Source organism: Phodopus roborovskii, unplaced genomic scaffold (assembly GCF_943737965.1).
Source record: "Phodopus roborovskii unplaced genomic scaffold, PHOROB, whole genome shotgun sequence".
NCBI lineage: Eukaryota > Metazoa > Chordata > Mammalia > Rodentia > Cricetidae > Phodopus > Phodopus roborovskii.
The window spans coordinates 7,595,241-7,612,299 of record NW_026126646.1 but is presented as its reverse complement, the minus strand read 5'-3'; the positions used below and the strand labels follow the sequence as shown (position 1 = coordinate 7,612,299).

The following is a 17,059-nucleotide window of genomic DNA, read 5'->3' as shown; positions in this document are numbered from 1 at the left end:
GTCCTACAGGGGATACTGGAAACCAAGGCTGGCCCTGGTCTGATGCAGACATAGCACATATAGGGATGAGTTATTCAGGAGTCCTCTCAAAAGCCTAAAGCCTGGATGAGCAGGTAGACAGAGGAAAGAGACCAAGGCTTACTTTCTGTGTCACAAATGCAGCAAAGAAGTTACTAGGGGAAGAACTTGAGCTTCTGGTGGCAGAGCTGAGAAGACCCAGAATGAAGTAGGCTGGGATATGAAACATTCTCCCACACCTACACAGTAGCCAACCCTATCCTAGGAGACAAAGGCAAGCCACCCAGTTCCCCCATGGTGGGCTAGGGAAACACATGAATTTACAGGAGACTGCCTGGTGAAACATTGGTGTGAACTTCTATTTACATGCCCAGAGCCAGCATCAGGATTGTTTTGTGTCCTTGCTATGCTCAACATCCACCTGTCATGGTGTCTGTCCTCTGGCCTTGAACACCATGTTGGGCAAGGTCTTAACTGCCAGGGAGAACATGGTGGTGGTTGGTGTTCCAAACTGAGCTAAGGCAGAGGTGGCTTTCCCTCCAAGTCATGAGGCACTGGGCACTCCATCCTCTACAGGTGACCTGCTGGGCAAGAGACTAAGCTGTTCCTCCTACATTACCAGTGACTGTTCTTCAGAGAAGAAGGTCAGAAGCAAGTCCCCCCAAGGTGAGAGCAGGGGAAGGGGAGGGAGCAATGAGTTCCTGCATCAGACCTTGGGTAGAAACCATAACAGAGGAGGCCTTGGCTTTCCCTTGGCATTATCTGAAGATGCACTCATCATGTTCTTCCAATAGAGGCTCTGCTGCTTCCAGAGCTGGAGTCTACAATGGCCCCTGAGGACCACTATCATCGGCTCATGTCAGCCCTGAGTGAGGCTGGCCCCTTTGAGGAAACTCAACGTCTCTACCACCTGGGTATCCCCAGCCATGGTATGTGCCACTACCACCCTTAGCACTCCCACCTCAAATGTGCCAACCCTCTGTTACCTTTCCATCCTGTGTACTAGGCTTACTGAAAGAAAAAGAACCTAGATGTTTGTAGGGCAAGACCAGTACTGGATACATAGGAGGGCCTCCAGATAGAGACATAGGCTAGCTGCCTCAGTAAGGGCATGTTCTCAGTTCTCTGCTGTTCATCCCTGAGGGTGAGAAGACAGCCCAGGTGAGGGAGGGACATAGGAGAGATGTGGGTTTTGTGGCCTATGCTAGGTTCTCCTCACTCCCACAGCAGTCAGTGCAATTCCATGAATCTGTGGTCATGTTGATATCCTGTCAGACCTTTACAAGATTTTGTTGTTGGGGGGGGGGGTAGACATCACAGGAAGGCAGCCCAGAAAGAGGAAGCTGTGCTACAGGTGGGATGTGGCCACGTGCCTCAGGTTTCCTGAGAGAAGCCAAGCCTCAGGCACTACTCATGCTACCTAGGAATAATAAGACACTGTGCAGCTGCAACACTGGAGAATCTTGTCTTTTCTGGCAGAAGTGGCTGGGGGCTCAGGGAAGGGAGTAGAATTTCCGATTCTTACAGAAGGCACTGTCCCCCAAGACAGCTCAGGCTCCAAGAACCTGAATAATTCACTAAATGTTAATAATTTAAAAATCCTTCTTTTTAATTGCTCTCCCATCTCTGCTGTGTACAGAAGAGGGTGTACGGGCAAGCTGGTTGTCAATCGCCATTGCACAGAGTATGGCTGGGGTTGGGGGGTGGGATTGCTAGGCTCTGGGGGCTTTAAGCCCTGGCCAGACCAACCTCCCCTTTTTAGGTAATTAATTTATAAACAGGCAACAGTGAAGCAGTAAAGAAGCAGAGCTTGAACTGGGAGAAATAAAGGAGCTAGAAGTGCCCCCCCCCAAATCCTGAGTACAATGGAGCACATACCAAACCATGCTGGACTGTGACCATGTGTTACAGCTGGTTAATAGTGTCTGTTATCATAGACTATGTATTGCTTAATGGGAGTGACAAGTTCTTCCTACCTGCTCTTGCCTTCTATCTGTAAAGGAGTCACCTAGGCAGCCTTCTGTTTGAGGTCTCCTCCCAACTTTTATCCCACTGACCTACTGGAATAGGCCCGTGCCCTTATACTCCGACCTTTGCACAGTCCATCTTTGTGAAAGTTCAAGCACCTATCACATCAACACCAATACTCAAAACATTTAAGTTATCAAGCTTGGAGCCCTACTCTTCCAGCGCATTTTGGTTACTCATCCACTCTTACTCTTTTCCAAATTCACTTGCCCAGCGGCACCCTGTAAGTCCTGTTGCAAACTGTCTCCCCTGCTGAACCCCCTCCAGCACCAGTGATACAAAACAGAGCTTAGCATCTGGGTCACTTCTGTTGCTTCCGTTCCCAGATCTGCTAAGGGTCCGTCAAGAAGTGGCAGCTGCAACTTTGAGGAGTCCCAGCAGCATGGAAGTACACCTGCCCTCATCTACAGGTCATCGACGGAAGCAAGGCCTATTTCAGAACCGGGAGGGAACAGTTTCAGCTACTACCCCATCCTTCTCTGAGAGGTACTAAGGTGGTGAAGTTTCAGCAAGGACTCATTCTCTGTGCTTGTTACTTGAGAAAGTCAAGGCCAAATCCTGGACCTTCCCCTTCAGTCCCCTATCACATATGTGTGGGTACTGCATGTTCAAGGTCCGCTGCAGAGGTTCCTAACACCAGCTGTTCTAAGCAAAAAAAAAAATTCTGGGGAAGAATATGCAGGAACACCCACCCTGGGCAGGAATGCCAAGGACCATTCCAGGTTCTTTATTGAGCAATGGGCACCAGAGGTGTCCTGAGATAGCAATAGTGGTGTGTTGAGGAATTTGAAGAGTTGAGTGCAGAGGGGGCCGGGGCTACAATTCTAGAGACATTAGGGCTGTTTGAAGTACAGACTGTCTCCACAGCCGACTAGTGGAACCAAGGAAAGCTCTGGGCAGGGGCCCCAGGTTTCCTAAACACTCCCCATTCCACCCCACTGGCCACAGACAGCAGCAACTTCGGCTGCCTACCACCATCTCCGGACTGTGGCTCATTATCCATCGTGTGCCCCTCCCCGCCTGCGCAGGATGGCTCATGATGAGAGGTGCCCCCCCCCACACACACACCCAGTAATTACCGCTGCAGCCGCCTCCGCCGGCAGGGTCAGCGCCTCTGCGCCGCCGGGGAGATTAATTGGCGCCGCCAGCTTTGGACCGGGGCAGTGCACGACCTGGAGCCATAACCAGCGACTCAACGACCGCCTGTGGGGTCGGCAATTAGAGGCGGCGGCAGGGGGTGTACCCGGAGGCGGTTACAGGAAAAGGGGGGTACACAGATGGAACTGGGCATGTGTTCACTATTCTGCTGTCCACAGGGAGCTGTCACAGCCACCCCCTTTGCTGTCACCCCAGAATGCCCCCCACATGGCCCTGGGCTCCCAGCTCCGACCTCCATTTTTTGGGGTGCCCACAGCTCTGTATCAGACCCCAGGTGAGAAACAGGCGGGTAAGCCTTTTGTGTCCTTGTAGGGCCCTCTTTAGGTGCAGAAGGCAGATAGATAAAGGAAGTGCAGAGGGTCCAACTTGAATGGCCTGTTCTTTTCTCCCAGGTTACAGTTTCCTGCCCCCTGCCCAGGCTGAGATGTTAGTTCGGCAGCAGGAGCTTCTACGGAAGCAGAGCTTAGCTAGGTAAGCACCTTGGAGACCAGTGAGAGGAGTCCTTTTACGCATGCCCAGGCTGACTCCTGCTGTCTGCCCTTTTGGTCCAGGCTGGAGATGTCTGAGTTGCTTAGGCAGAAAGAACTGGGCAGCACACACCGCCCACAGCTACTGGCGCCAGAGGTGACCTTGCGTATCCCCGAGGGCCCAGATGAGCTCCAGCGACGTGGCTCCATGCTGCTTTTGAAACACAACTCAGCACCACTACTGGCCCTGCCACCCCAGGGACCCCCAGGCCCAGGACCTCCTACCCCACCTAAGGAGTCTGCCCAAAGCCTGCCCCAAAAGGGGACTCTTGGTGCTACCTCAGCCCGGCCCAACGAACCTAAGGAGACAACAAGGGCTGGCCTCTGGGCTCAAGATGTCTCTGAGGAGCCATCCAAGGACTCAGATGCAGAGGACCCAGAGATAGCAGCTGCCAGGGGCGGGGCCTCTACACCCAGCCAAGCCCCAGCAGGAGGGACCAGAGAGGAAGGAAAGGGGCCTCTCTCAGGATCAACAGTGCCCCCTCCACTGCCCCTGGGATTCCCCTGTGGAGCAGTCAGCCCCTACTTCCACACAGGTGGGCAACTCTAGCCACCCACTGATCGGGGTTCCATGGGGAGAAAAAAATCCTTTGTCAATGAGCCATGACCTTTAAACAACTAAGAGAAAGGTCAGCCTGTTGGGAAGGATGCATGAGAAAAGCCGGAGATTCCAGTGACACCCTTTCCATCTCCAGGCACCATGGGGGGACTCTTCACTGATGAAACCACAGCCCCTGAGGATGTCAACAAATGGACTGTAGATGATGTCTGCAACTTCGTGGGGGGCCTGTCTGGCTGTGGCGAGTATGCCAGGGTGAGGGGAGAGGCAGGTCCCTGGGGCTAGGCTGGGAGGCCCTGCCCTGAGCAATGCAACAGTCTCCACACCCAACATAAAGGCCCATTTCTTTTGCCCTGTCATTTTTCATACAAGACATACAACTCTATTCTTTGGGCATATTTTGTCCCCAGATATTCAGAGAACAAGGAATAGATGGAGAAACTTTGCCTCTACTGACAGAAGAGCACCTTCTGAACACAATGGGACTGAAGCTAGGGCCTGCCCTCAAGATCAGAGCACAAGTAAGTACGGCCAGTGCTTTCAATCTGGAGAGAGCATAAGGGTTGTGACTGGAGATGGTCTTTATCTGGCAGGTATTCACCCAGCTTCATCTCTTTGTAGGTGGCCAAGCGTCTGGGCCGTATCTTCTACATGGCCAGCTTCCCTGTGGCCCTGCCACTACAGCCACCAAGCTTGCAAGCCCCTGAGCTCAGCCCAGGACAGCAACTCCTGTCCCCAGCAACCACCACCTCCCCATATGAAGGAGCCCACCTGCCTCCAGGCCGAGCCTCACCCAAGCAGGAGAATGGGTCAGGGACCATAGCTCTGCTCCCAGGGGCCCCAGATCCTTCCCAGCTTCTCTAATAGTCTAGCAGGCAACCATCATATTCCCTGAAACCCATGAAATTTCCCCATCCCATTCTTTTGGTTTTAGATAAAAAAAAACACCAAGAATATTTTAAAAGGAAAACGTGTGGCTTAAGAGGAAAGTAATTAATTTACAAAGACATTGTAGGGGTAACTGCCAAGGTCTGCAGACAAACCAAAGACAGACAAAGTAGAGAGGCCATGGAGCCACCCTCCCAACTGTGAACTGGGACTACTCTGCAGGTCAGGGTCAGCCTCCTGCTGGGGCAACAGAAGGCAATGCAGATCAGGGTCAAAACGGCTCTTAGTACACTCAGTTCTGTTGTGCTATAACAATAAAGCCCTGTCTACTGCCCTCTTGCTGCACAGTTGTTGGCCTCAAGCCTCCGAAACCTGTCAGGAGGCCCTCAGTCCTCTTCTGAGAGCTGAAGATCCTCCAGCTCATCCTGTGGTCCCTGAGCCAGCTGCCACAGTTCACTTGGGTCCACCCCTGTGTCTGGGTCTCCATCTACAGAGAAAGAAGAAGCTATGTAAATTCTGCTACATAATGAAGAAGCCAGCCTTAACAGTTACTTATTCATCACCAATTAATCACAGCATTAATTAAATTTATCAGTGTGCTATAGCTGGTTACCAGAGACTTTGAGTATAGAGCAGCTGATACCCCAGATAGGGGCATAGACCTGGCTTAGAGCTGTCTTCTCATGGCCTCACCTCCAAATAAGACTCTAGGGCCAGTCTATTTCACAACAGAAGCAACTTACCCTCTGAATTGCTGGTATCCTCTTCTTCATCATCTTCATCCTGATAGTCTTCTTTCACTTCTTGGTGAGCTCCCAGGAGCCCAGGTATTCCTACAGATGAAGAACCATGTGCATCACAGACACATACATATCCCAGGTCCTGCAGCAAGGCAACAGCTACACAGGAGGGTTGGCTAGCCCTGTATCCCTGTCTGGACATCCACCAGGGCCTCAGGTCTCAGCAGCAGCAAAGGAACTACTAGCCCTTTCTGCCACTTATATGGAGGCCCCAGCATGGTGACAATTACCAATACTGAGTCCCCAATTCAAACAAAAAGCAGGCACCAACGAGTAGTATAAGAAACAGGTCTGGATAGCTAGTCAGTGGTAATGCATGTCTTTAATCCCAGTACTTAGGAGGCAGAGGCAGGTGGATCTCTATGAGTTTGAGGCCAGCCGGGTCTACAAACTGAATTCCAGGACAATCAGAGCTACACAGAGAAATCCTGTCTCTCAAAAAAAAAAAAAAAAAAAAAGAAAGAAAGAAAAAGAAAGAAAGGGAAGGATGGAAGGTAGATAGGTAGGTTTGGAGGGGCTAGAGAGATGGTTCACTGGTTTAACCTGGGTTTGACTCCCAGTACCCATAAGGTGGCTAGCAACTGTCTCTAACTCCAGTCCCAGAGGATTCAACACTCTCTTCTTACCTCTGTGGATAACAGGCACACATGTGATACACAGACATCCATGTAGGCAAAACACACAAAACATAGGTCTGCCCACTAGCCATATGAGCCCCTCCTCCCAACACACACACACACACACACACACACACACACACACAAACCTCTTAACCACTCCCACCTGTCAGGCCTCACCTCTCTGGGAGAAGTCTGTGCTATCCTCTCCCTCAGAACTGTCCAACTCAAATAGGTCTTTTAATTCCTTCCTGTCTTCATCCTTCCTGTCTTCCACTTTCCGCCTTTTGATCTCTGGGAAGTTCAGGTCTTCTAGCTTCAAGGACCAGAAACAGGAAGACAGATACAGAAATTTTACGGCTTCACTGAAATTCACTGTCCCATTCCTTTTTCCCTCCTGTTGTTTCCTTTCCCAACTTCACCGCTTCAGCCCAGACCCCTTTACAAGCAACCTGCTTGGCTAATTTCTACTAGGCCACAGTCCCAGATACCAGCCATACCCGTTCTTTGCCACTGATCTCCAGCTGGATTTCACGGTCCCTCAGCTTTCTCCAGTGGCTGTAGTACCTGGTGAGAGGGGTCCCCTCTTCACGTGTCTGCTTCTCCCAAGTATCCTAAGAATTGGGTAAAATCAAGATCATGCTGGCCCTGGAAAACGCTGAAACATCTACCACACCCTAATTGGTGACCTGAGGTAGCACCATTCCAGTCCAGATGCCAAGTCCCAACCCACCACTGCCAGCTGGTCAGAAACACTGAAGGTCACTCTCTGGCGAAGGCTTCGGATATGTTCTGCATTCTCTTGCACCTTCTCCAGCAGCTGGCGCACCTGCCGACAGTAGTTAGCTACTTTGCACTCCCGGAGAAAAGATTTCAGCTGCAGAAAGGAAGGACACAGTATAGCTCCAGTGACAGGACTACTCCCCACCCCATAGGGGGTCCAGGTAATAAAAAGCCATGTGGCAACTACAAAGAGACTCAAGGGCTTACTGTCAATCTGTTAATTAGGTCTCACAGACATAAAGCCTTACTCCTTTCCTCATATTCTTCTCTGAGTAAGCAGCTGAAGAGCTGTGAGAAGCCACAAAACCATAAACTTTTGCTATTTGGATACTAACTGAAAAACATCTGCTGACCCCTACTCTAGATCTACATACATATACCTAGGACCGTTAGCATAAAAGTAAAGGTGTCTTCACTTCCTGACATCATCAGCCAAGAGAACATAGGAGGATGCCACTGCCACATTATACAACCAACAATGACCATGCAGGTGTGCATAGCTGTATATGTAACTTCTGCCTTCACACATATACCTGTGTCTATATGAGCCAGAGCCAGGTATAGCTCAGGTTTGAGTAGCACCCCCACCCCAACAATCCCATGAGTAATAGTATTAATCCCCCACCAGTACCAGACTCAGACAGCAATAGCCCCCTGCTATAAGAAGTGCCTATGATGGGAAATAGCCAAACTGAGAGCACACAGACTCTCATGAGGGGCACAGAAAGAGCTGAAAAGAGGGAGAAATACATTTCTTCCCCAGGGCCACCTAGGAAAGCAGAATGGGAAGCAGACCAACCCAGGCTTTAGACTTCCATAGGTAGCCCTGGACCACTGTAGTCTCCAGCCAGCCTATGGAAGGGCCTATAAATTCTCAAGATCTTGCTTAAGTTACCCAAACCTGGCCCAACTTTGTCAGTGGCTGATAATCCTTCACAAGTTAACGCCACAGTCCCCAGAGTGAAGTTCTTCAAGTTACCAAGCCAAATGACCATTCTTCCCCTGTAATGGACCCAATGGATCTGGCTGCCAGACAACTGGATAAGCATGGCTTTGCTACTGGTCTTGTAGAACTAGAACAAGGAAACTTACCCTTTGTTTCTCCAATAAGGGGAAGAAAACCTACTAAAAGACTGTCAAACTTAGTCACAAAGAGAATGGCCAGGGAAGGGAAGCCAGGTGTTGAGCACATACCTGTAGGACAGTAGGCAGCACCAACTCTGGGAAGGCAATGCAATGGGCCTGAGTATGCAGGTACTCCAGGATAAGGTCATACAGCTGCTCCAGAAGGCCATCCTGAGGGGGCAGGCCCAACCTTATCAGATGATGAAGCCCAGGAGCTCATGATCTTTTATTTCACCCCTCCAAGATAGGGGCTATAGAACTCCCCAAACCAGTCAGATTCACAAGGCCCAGGACTACAGAGCCATTGGTTTATGACTACAAATACCCCTTGATCCCAGCACTTGGGAAGTGGATCTCTGTGAGCTCATGGCCAGCCTGATCTACATAGCAAGTTCCAGGACAGCCAGGAGAGAGGTCCTGTCTCAAAAGAAACCACAAATGATGCATAATGGCAATCCCTCCCATGTACTTCAGTAGCCTCTCAAGTCCTTGTAAGCAAACTAAAACATAGCCCCAGGCCTTAAGCCAGCCTCACCCGGTATGCCTTCTCCTGAAGGTTGGTACTGGACAGTTTCAAGATCACAGAGAAGTTGATGGGCCTGGAGCTCATGCGGCCTGGACGCCTATTGAAGTCCACCTGCTGGAAAATCTACCCACAGGGTGTCAGCCCAACACAATGAGATCCCCCAAGACCAGACTGTACAACTAAAGACATCCTCAAAGCCCACAGATGCCTCCAGACTTTGCCCACCTCCCAGAGCCGTGTGTACACCAAACCACCTTTGGAGATAGTGGGTATATGGGTCTGGGCCTCAAACAGCTGTATCCCAGGCAATGTGGAGACAACCAGCAACAAAAGAATACAGAGAAGAGAGAGACAGGTTATCAGGGGAGGGACTGTTTCCAATACCTCACTAGTCTTTGCAGGCTATACACTTTGGCCTTCCCAAGAAAAGATAATAGCTGGAGTCTAGCCTGGCCTCTTGGTCCTAGGAGACTCCGTACACAGAGCAGGTAAATCAAGGAGGCACAAGATACATGAAGAAGCAGAGAGAGGGAAGGTTCTATAGGGAAGGCCCTGACAAGAGAACTCACGTAGAAGAATGCTGCTGGCAGCTGAACCAGCTATGATTAATGGCAAACTGAGGGTGGCGAAATGTTCTTTCTCTAGTCTGAGCAAAAGGTGCCAACTAGCAGATAGGGTTGACCTAAATATCCTCTTTTATCCTACCCATAAGTTAAAGAAGGGGCAGTACACCCTATCAGTAGAGAGCTTGATTTCAACCTTTGTGGTTCACTTTCTCAGGAAATCTGCACTTGGTGTGAAGAGACCAAAGCCAGGTACAAAAGTAGAGGTCACAGTGAGGGTTATCCAGAAAAAAACAAGAAAAAAAAGGTATCAAAGCAAATGTAAGACTCTAAGAGACTAAATGCAGAAGATCTGCAATGACTGCCAAGACAAAGGGGCCACGGGTTTTACAGTCAAAACCTGTACTGCCACCACTGGCAGACACAGGAGATGTAGCTTTCCAAAAGACATTTGTGAGTCCAACCCAAGTTGTGCCTAGCACAGTCACCTCGAGAATGAAGGGCAGAACAGGGATGAAGGTGCCGACGGTCTGGGACAGCAGCGTCAGGGCACGCACGCAATGCATGCGCAATGGATAAAAGCGGGCAGTGGGCAACAACCTGAAGCAGGAAGGAACAAAGCCTAGTCAGGTAGCCAGCCACAAATGCCAGCATCAGCTGCCCACTGTCTCTGACCCTTCCCTATTCACAAGCTCCAACTACAAGAGGGTCCTAATCATTCCTACAGGGTAAGTAACTCAGGGCAGCACCCATGGGGAATAGTACTTGGGTACTACCCCACTGCTCAGCTGAGGGACTGAGAGACACGATCCCAGCTTTAACTTCGTTCCATTCACTTCTGCTTCCCTTTCTTCCCACCCTCTGCTTCTGGGCTTCTTTTCTTGTACCACCTGCCCCTTTCCCTTCCTAGCCTAGTCTTTGGTGTCAGAAGAAAGCTCAAGAGGACACAGAGGACCCCTCCTGGCCAGAGAAGTATACAGCACATTCACAGCCTACCAAAAGCTCTAAGAACTAGATCTGAATGCCCCTCAACTGCACAAGAGCCCAAGCAGGTCTCAGGACATATAAGTGTTGTGGGCAGCTAGCCTATTTACCTAAGTGGAGGCTGACTGCAAAGCCCATCTACCTAAAATCTACAACCAGTTCATCTTCTCAGACCCTTCCCACAAAAACCACCAAAATCCAGACACAGAAGTTCTAAAATCTAAGGTATGCCCACCTCAAAAAATTCTTTGTACAATGTGGCCCACAAAAGCTGACAGATAAGAAACCTCTTCCCTATACCACTGCCAATAACCTAAAGAACTTAGTGCCCCCCCCAGAACAATCTAATCTAACATAGACCTGCCTTTGAACTCACTTGATGCAGCCAATGATGATCTGTGAGAGAGGGTAGAGTAGGGGCTGTAGAACCTCGATGGAACCAAGGGTACTCAGGACTCGGCACCATAAGTAGAGGCAGTGTACATACTGCCAGTTGTACACAGACTGGTATGTCTCCTGGTGGGAAAAAAAAAAAAAAAGGCCCATTCTTCCCTGCGAAAGCCTCTCCCCTGAGTACTAAGCTACTTTCCCCATAGGAGGTAGCATCAGCCCCTACTGGATGGGATTACTGGTTTGGAAGGATCTGACTGTTTACCTTCTTGCCAGTGGTCATGGCATTACGCAGGTGAACTGCAAGTTGGCGAATGTAGAGGAAGGCATGCTGATAGGAGATGCTGGGATCCAGGGCAAGCAATTCAGTCAGTGTCCGCTGCATGAAGCTTATGAGGGGTAGGGTACTGGGAGAGGTGAACTTGCAATTTCTCACATACATGATATACATTTGCTGTCAAACAAACCAAAGTTAATAACCATCCGAGCAACCACTGCTCCATTTCAAGCCACCTGCCAACACCTAGGACTTTCCAACAGAATTGCTATCCCTAACAGCCTGGCCACTCAGCTGTAGACTACTTTCCTGTATGGTTCCTAGCACTCCAGAACTCTGATGTTTTTCAGCCTACACATTGGTACCCACCAGCCTCATACATACAATCTAAGATATGCAGATGAGGGAAGGTGTATGATAAAAGAGAGGTAATCTGAAGAATCATCAAGGACAGGCTAAAGACCTACAAAGTAGATGATACGTTTTACAAAATGCTATGTGGGCATCTCCATGTGCAGGAGGGCCACCCTGGACTTGGTGCTGGACAGCAGGGTCTGATCCTGGCTGTGGCCTCAGACCTAATCCTATTTTCTAGATAAAACATTCTCATCTCTAGGGAAAAAGAGCCCCCAAGTACCCCCTACCACACCCCCAATTAGTTTATCAGAGTCCAGGTGGAACCCAGAAAACCATGAATTCCAGTTCCCATCACCTCTCTATTTTCTTAGTAAGTATCTATGGGCCTATCAGTCCAGAGTTTGGTATAGGGCCTACAACACTGTCTGATTCCCAACCCAGATCTTAATGAACAGATAGAAGACACACACTACCTTTAGGATGGGACCAAGGAAGGATTCCTTCTTGTGCCGGCAGACTCTAATGAGTACCAGGAAGGCCAGGACCCGCAGAGATTCTTCACCCGTGCTCCACAGAACCACCATCCTCTGAGAACGAGATACATCATTGCCTTTCCTGGCCTAGGGCCCTTTGTGGCTAGCTAGCATGCCTCAATGGAGCCTGGTCTCATATTACTAAGATATGCTACTCTGAAAGGACAGAGGGTACCTGAGACTGGGACCCTTGGTGGGGAACAGAGAAAACAGGAGCAAGTATAGGCATAAATGCTGCCTCTGTCCTACCCAAGAGTAGGACAAGAAAGGCAGCTATATGCACCCCTAGCTACAACAACACAGCAAAATGGGCTAACACACCTTGAGTAACATTCGGCACTGCTTAGGGAAAGTCAGGTAGTAAGGAACCAAGCTGCTGACATGCTTCAGGACAGCTGCAGACACCGTGGCTTCAGCCAGACAGGCTACCAGCTGAAAAAGGAGAGAAAAGTGAGACCCAAACTCATTCAAGTCTGAAGTACAGGAGCATCAGACTACCAGACAGCCCAAACCTCCTAGGATTTTTTTCTTTTCCTTTCTTTTCTTTTCTATGTAGGGTTTCTTTGTGTAGCCTTAGCTGTCCTAGAACTTTGTAGACCAGACTGGTCTTGAACTCACAGAGATCTAACTGCCTCTGCCTCCCAAGAACTGGGATTAAAAGAATGCACCACCACCACCCAGCTCCTCCTGGGATTCTTTACCCACCATGACAGTACCTGTACAACTGCACTCAGGTATGTTTTGACATCCACACGGAGCTTCGCCCAGAGTGGGCTACTAGATGGCAGCAGCATCCTGTAGGGACCACACCCACCCCATTCCTGCAATTCAGATACAAGTCTGCCCAAGCACAAGAGCATATAAACTGGCCCCATACACAAAAGCTAAGGAACTCTTTACAGCAGGTAGGTGCAGAGACTTACTGGGATCTTCTTGAGCATGCCCCAGGCAGATACCTGCAAGCAACACCCACCCCCTTGCATAGGCCAACAGCTTGCCCAGAGTTCAACCACTCACCTATTGCTATCCTTTGGTGCCTTTCCAAACAGCAGCTTCTGAAGGCAACCAAAGAGGTCTCTAATGCAGAAAGTAATCACAGCATTGAACACTGTAAGGAACAAAAGTGTCATTCACCCATCTAATGAATATAGGTGTCACAATGGAGCCCAACACAGGTACCCTGGCCCCAGCTCACCATTACTATCTGTGACCTGGAACCTGCAAGCCTCAGCAGCTTCCTGGTCTCCTTGGGTGGTGGTTACAGCTGCTCGAAATGCCTGCACAATTTCATGGAACAGCTTGGGAGTGAGGTGGTGCTAAAAGAGAAAGAGATCCAGATCACGGGGAGAGCAGAACACAGTACCTGGCTTCAGAAGCCTGCTCCAAGTTGAAAAGATGTCCCTAACCCACAATCTCAGGCTCAAAGCAATAGTGGGGCTAAGATCACTGGATCACAAGCCAACAACAAAATGAATTGAGCCTAAACTCACTTGAATAGGCAGTCTGTCTCAGGCGTCCCAGGAGGAAGGTGTGAGAATTAGGTATTACAGATCTGCTCCAGAAAGTATATGAGCATTCTCCCTTTTCACTCCCCCAGAGAAACCAATGTGAGAGGCTAAGCATGATAGCTAATGTCTATACCAGCATTGGAAAAGTAAAGGCAAGAAGACTGCTGCAAGTCTAAGGCCAAACTGCTCTACATAGAGCTCAAGGTCAGCCAATAGAGTTACATGGTAATATCCTGTTGCAAAAATTCCCCCAAAGCTCTAAATTAAATGTGAAATTATTGAAAAGACACTGACTTTATTTCCTACTCCTCAGTGAACAAATAATGCTAAAAGTCTGAGTATGTCCACAAAAGCTCACATAGTAGAAATTTAATATACAAATTTATATGGTGGTATTTAGAAATATAATCTTGAGAAGGTAATCAAGATTATTTTAAATAATAAGGTTCAGAACCCCATGATGGCATTAGTAGACTTTTAAGACAGACATAAGGGACAAGTGTAGTGGTGCACACCTTTAATCCCAGCACTCAAGAGGCAGAGACAGGCACATAGAGCTCCAGGACAGCCAGAACTACATACATAAAGGGACTCTGTCTCAAAAACCAAAACAACACAAAAAAGATAGGAGCCTGGAGTGGTGGCTCACACTTTTAATCCCAGCACTTGGGAAGCAGAGGCAGGTGGATCTCTTGGGAGTTCAAGGCTAGCCTCATCTACAAAGTGAGTTCCAGGACAGCCAGGGCTATTACAGAGAAACCTTGTCTCTAAAAACAAAAACAAACAACCAACCAACCAGACATATGGCTCAGGATAGTGCACTTGCCTAGAATGTACAACTTCCTAGACCTGGTATCTAACAACCCAAAAGAGAGAACTGAACAAGAATCACAACACAAGGCCCTTATGAAAGACCATCACCATATTCTTAAACCTGTCAACCTCCAACAATGTGAGCCAATTAAGTTTCCTTAACTGGAGAGATGGCTTGGCAGTTAAGAGTACTGACTATTCTTCCAGATGACCCAGGTTCAATTTCCAGCACCCACATGGTAGTACTCAACCATCTGTTAACTATGTTTGTGATACATCAACACATATGCAAATGAAATACACATAAGTAAATAAAAATTAAAACAACAACAAAAATTGCCCAGTATGTAGTATCCCATTACAGCAACAGAAAATTAAATAAAACAAATTCTATACCCATCCCTTGCTGGGTGGTGGTGGCGCACGCCTTTGATCCCAGCACTTGGGAGGGAGAGGCAGGCAGATCTCTGTGAGTTCAAGGCCAGCCTGGTCTACAAGAGCGAGTTCCAGGACAGCTTCCAAAGTCACAGAGAAACCCTGTCTTGAAAAACCAAAAAACAAGACAAACAAACAAACAACCTCTATACTCATCCCACAATACAGGACCCTAAGAGAGAAACTGAGAAGAAGAACTATGCACTGTAACTAAGGAAATGCATCCAGAGAACCCTGGCACTCAGAGAGACCCTTATTATATACTTCCCAGAAACAGGCTCTTTTCACCCACACAGTGACACCTCACATGAGGCGAGGACAGAGACTCCCGTCTGAGGAGATCCAGCCACCCAGCTTATCTTGCCTCTCACCATGGCCCCCTGCTTCCATCTCTCCATCATGGCAAGGGTCACCGGTACAGGCTCATTCTTCTTCCTTTGCGATCCTCTCGGGACTGTATCACCATCTTCTCCTCCATCCTCCTCAGTCTCACTTGCTTCCTATACCAGATACAAGAGTACAAATTTGAGGCAGGGTATAAAAGTCATAGGTACCCCACTGCCCAAGTCTGCCAGGTTTCACCTCCAGCATGTCTGGCAGGGAATGGAATTGCTCTTCTTCCTCTTCAGAGCTGTCTGATTCATTGAAGTCCAGTAGGCTCTGGTCATTCTCCTGGAGGAATTTGTAGAACTCGGGGTCTCTGTCCTTCAGCCGAGACAGCTGGTCTTTGTGCTCAGAAGCACACCCCTTATGTGGGCTGAGAAAGTGGTGTCACTAAGGCCAGTGAAAAACCAAAAGGGAAGGAGCCAGCTTGCTTGTTGCCTCAACGAGGCCATGATATTAGTATGTCCCCTTCACAGTAGGTATCAATGACCAAACAGGGGTTTTTCAAAGATAAATCATCAGGCTCATCTGTCTTCCATACTAACACACACAACACCTACAACACCTCTGATGTTGTTTCAACACAATCATTTTAAATTTAGCATAAAATCAGGGCTTTCCCTGACCAGGTGTGCACCCACCATGCTCAATCCATTGTTGTCAATTGTCATTAGCTCTCCTATAGTAACCCCTCCAAATGTGAGGTTTCCCTAAAAACTCTCCAGTTCCAACCTTGAAACTCACAACTCTTCCAATCAAAACAATTTGAGACCCCCCCCCATTGTATGTGTCATTTCACTGCTCAACCCTGAGATATCTTCCCATTTTACCAAGAGATCTTACAGAATCAGACCCCCTTGATGTCACTCTGAACTCATCGCTTGCTACTTTGCTGGGTCTGTTCTGCTACATCCACACTCTAATTCCTAAAAGTCTATCCACTTTAAGTCCTTTGCAGTCCCGGCTCAAGCTGTCATCATTTAATATCAGACCCCGCCCCCACCTGTGCATCCCACCAAGAGATATTATCTACTGCAAACACGTCCTCTGATATTCGGTTTTCCTTTCCGCCCATTGCACGTTTCCTCCAACACGTGCTAACCATTGGTTATCCAGAACCAAGTGCTTTTCTTGATTTAAAAAAAGTCGCCGGGCGGTGGTGGCACAAGCCTTTAACCCCAGCACTTGGGAGGCAGAGGCAGGCGGATCTCTGAGAGTTCAAGGCCTGGTCTACAGAGCTAGTTCCAGAACAACCAAGACTTGCACAGAGAAAACTGTCAAAAGTCTCCTACGCTGACGTCGGCGCAAAGACAGCGGACCCACGGATCTGTGTATCAGCGCGGGAACCAAAGCCGCGCGGGGAGGCCGGGGGTTGGGGACAGGCTCTCACCTGGGTGAGGGGGTCGTATCCCGCTGCTCCCGGCTAGGGAAGGCTCTTCGCCTTTTTTTCTCCCGCGCCGCAGCCTCCATGACGTCCTCCAGCTCCGACTCGGACTCGGACTCAAAGCCGGAGGCCAAGAACTCGTCTACTGTCAGCTCTGCAAGTCGCCTGCGGGTTACACCAGGTCAGGACTTCTGCCAGCCCCCTACCCTCACTTAGAACCCTGGGAGCGAGCGCCTGCCGGGCCTCAGGCAGCCCACCTACTCAACCCACCTCCTGGAAGCGCGAGACACAGCCATGGTGTTCAAAGCAGCGTGCGCTCCACTTCCGGGCCCAGAATGCCGCGCGCCGTCACACTTCCTCTCGCGAGCCCCGCCCCTCCTACCATGCTGGTGTCTTCAGGGT

General features: G+C 49.3%; 2 protein-coding genes across 3 annotated transcripts in view; one reads left to right on the top strand and one right to left on the bottom strand.

The window, feature by feature from the left end:
• The window catches only part of Samd11 (sterile alpha motif domain containing 11), a 17,409-nt gene extending 11,627 nt beyond the window's left edge, over positions 1-5,782 (top strand). Inside the window, exons 6-14 of one of the 2 annotated variants that reach the window (XR_007833650.1) lie at positions 595-684; positions 813-947; positions 2,373-2,532; positions 3,363-3,478; positions 3,597-3,675; positions 3,756-4,267; positions 4,427-4,535; positions 4,701-4,811; positions 4,912-5,061. Coding sequence is in view for 1 of the 2 variants with exons in the window: in XM_051174007.1 (XP_051029964.1) it covers positions 595-684; positions 813-947; positions 2,373-2,532; positions 3,363-3,478; positions 3,597-3,675; positions 3,756-4,267; positions 4,427-4,545; positions 4,701-4,811; positions 4,912-5,154 (1,565 nt within the window). In the remaining variant the exon portion in view is untranslated. Of the gene's footprint in view, positions 1-594; positions 685-812; positions 948-2,372; positions 2,533-3,362; positions 3,479-3,596; positions 3,676-3,755; positions 4,268-4,426; positions 4,546-4,700; positions 4,812-4,911 lie in introns of both variants that reach the window. The other variant, XM_051174007.1, reaches the window with a different exon arrangement.
• Positions 5,269-17,059, bottom strand: Noc2l (NOC2 like nucleolar associated transcriptional repressor). The gene is made up of 19 exons (XM_051174008.1): positions 16,928-17,059; positions 16,664-16,822; positions 15,472-15,646; positions 15,261-15,389; positions 13,329-13,449; positions 13,151-13,241; positions 12,850-12,928; positions 12,455-12,565; positions 12,074-12,187; positions 11,232-11,420; positions 10,953-11,092; positions 10,081-10,192; positions 9,039-9,152; positions 8,573-8,674; positions 7,329-7,472; positions 7,096-7,209; positions 6,776-6,911; positions 5,922-6,011; positions 5,269-5,665 (listed from the first exon to the last, which is right to left on the bottom strand). Exons 1-19 carry the CDS (start codon positions 16,951-16,953, stop codon positions 5,565-5,567), a joined length of 2,247 nt encoding a protein of 748 aa, XP_051029965.1. The 5' UTR covers positions 16,954-17,059; the 3' UTR covers positions 5,269-5,564.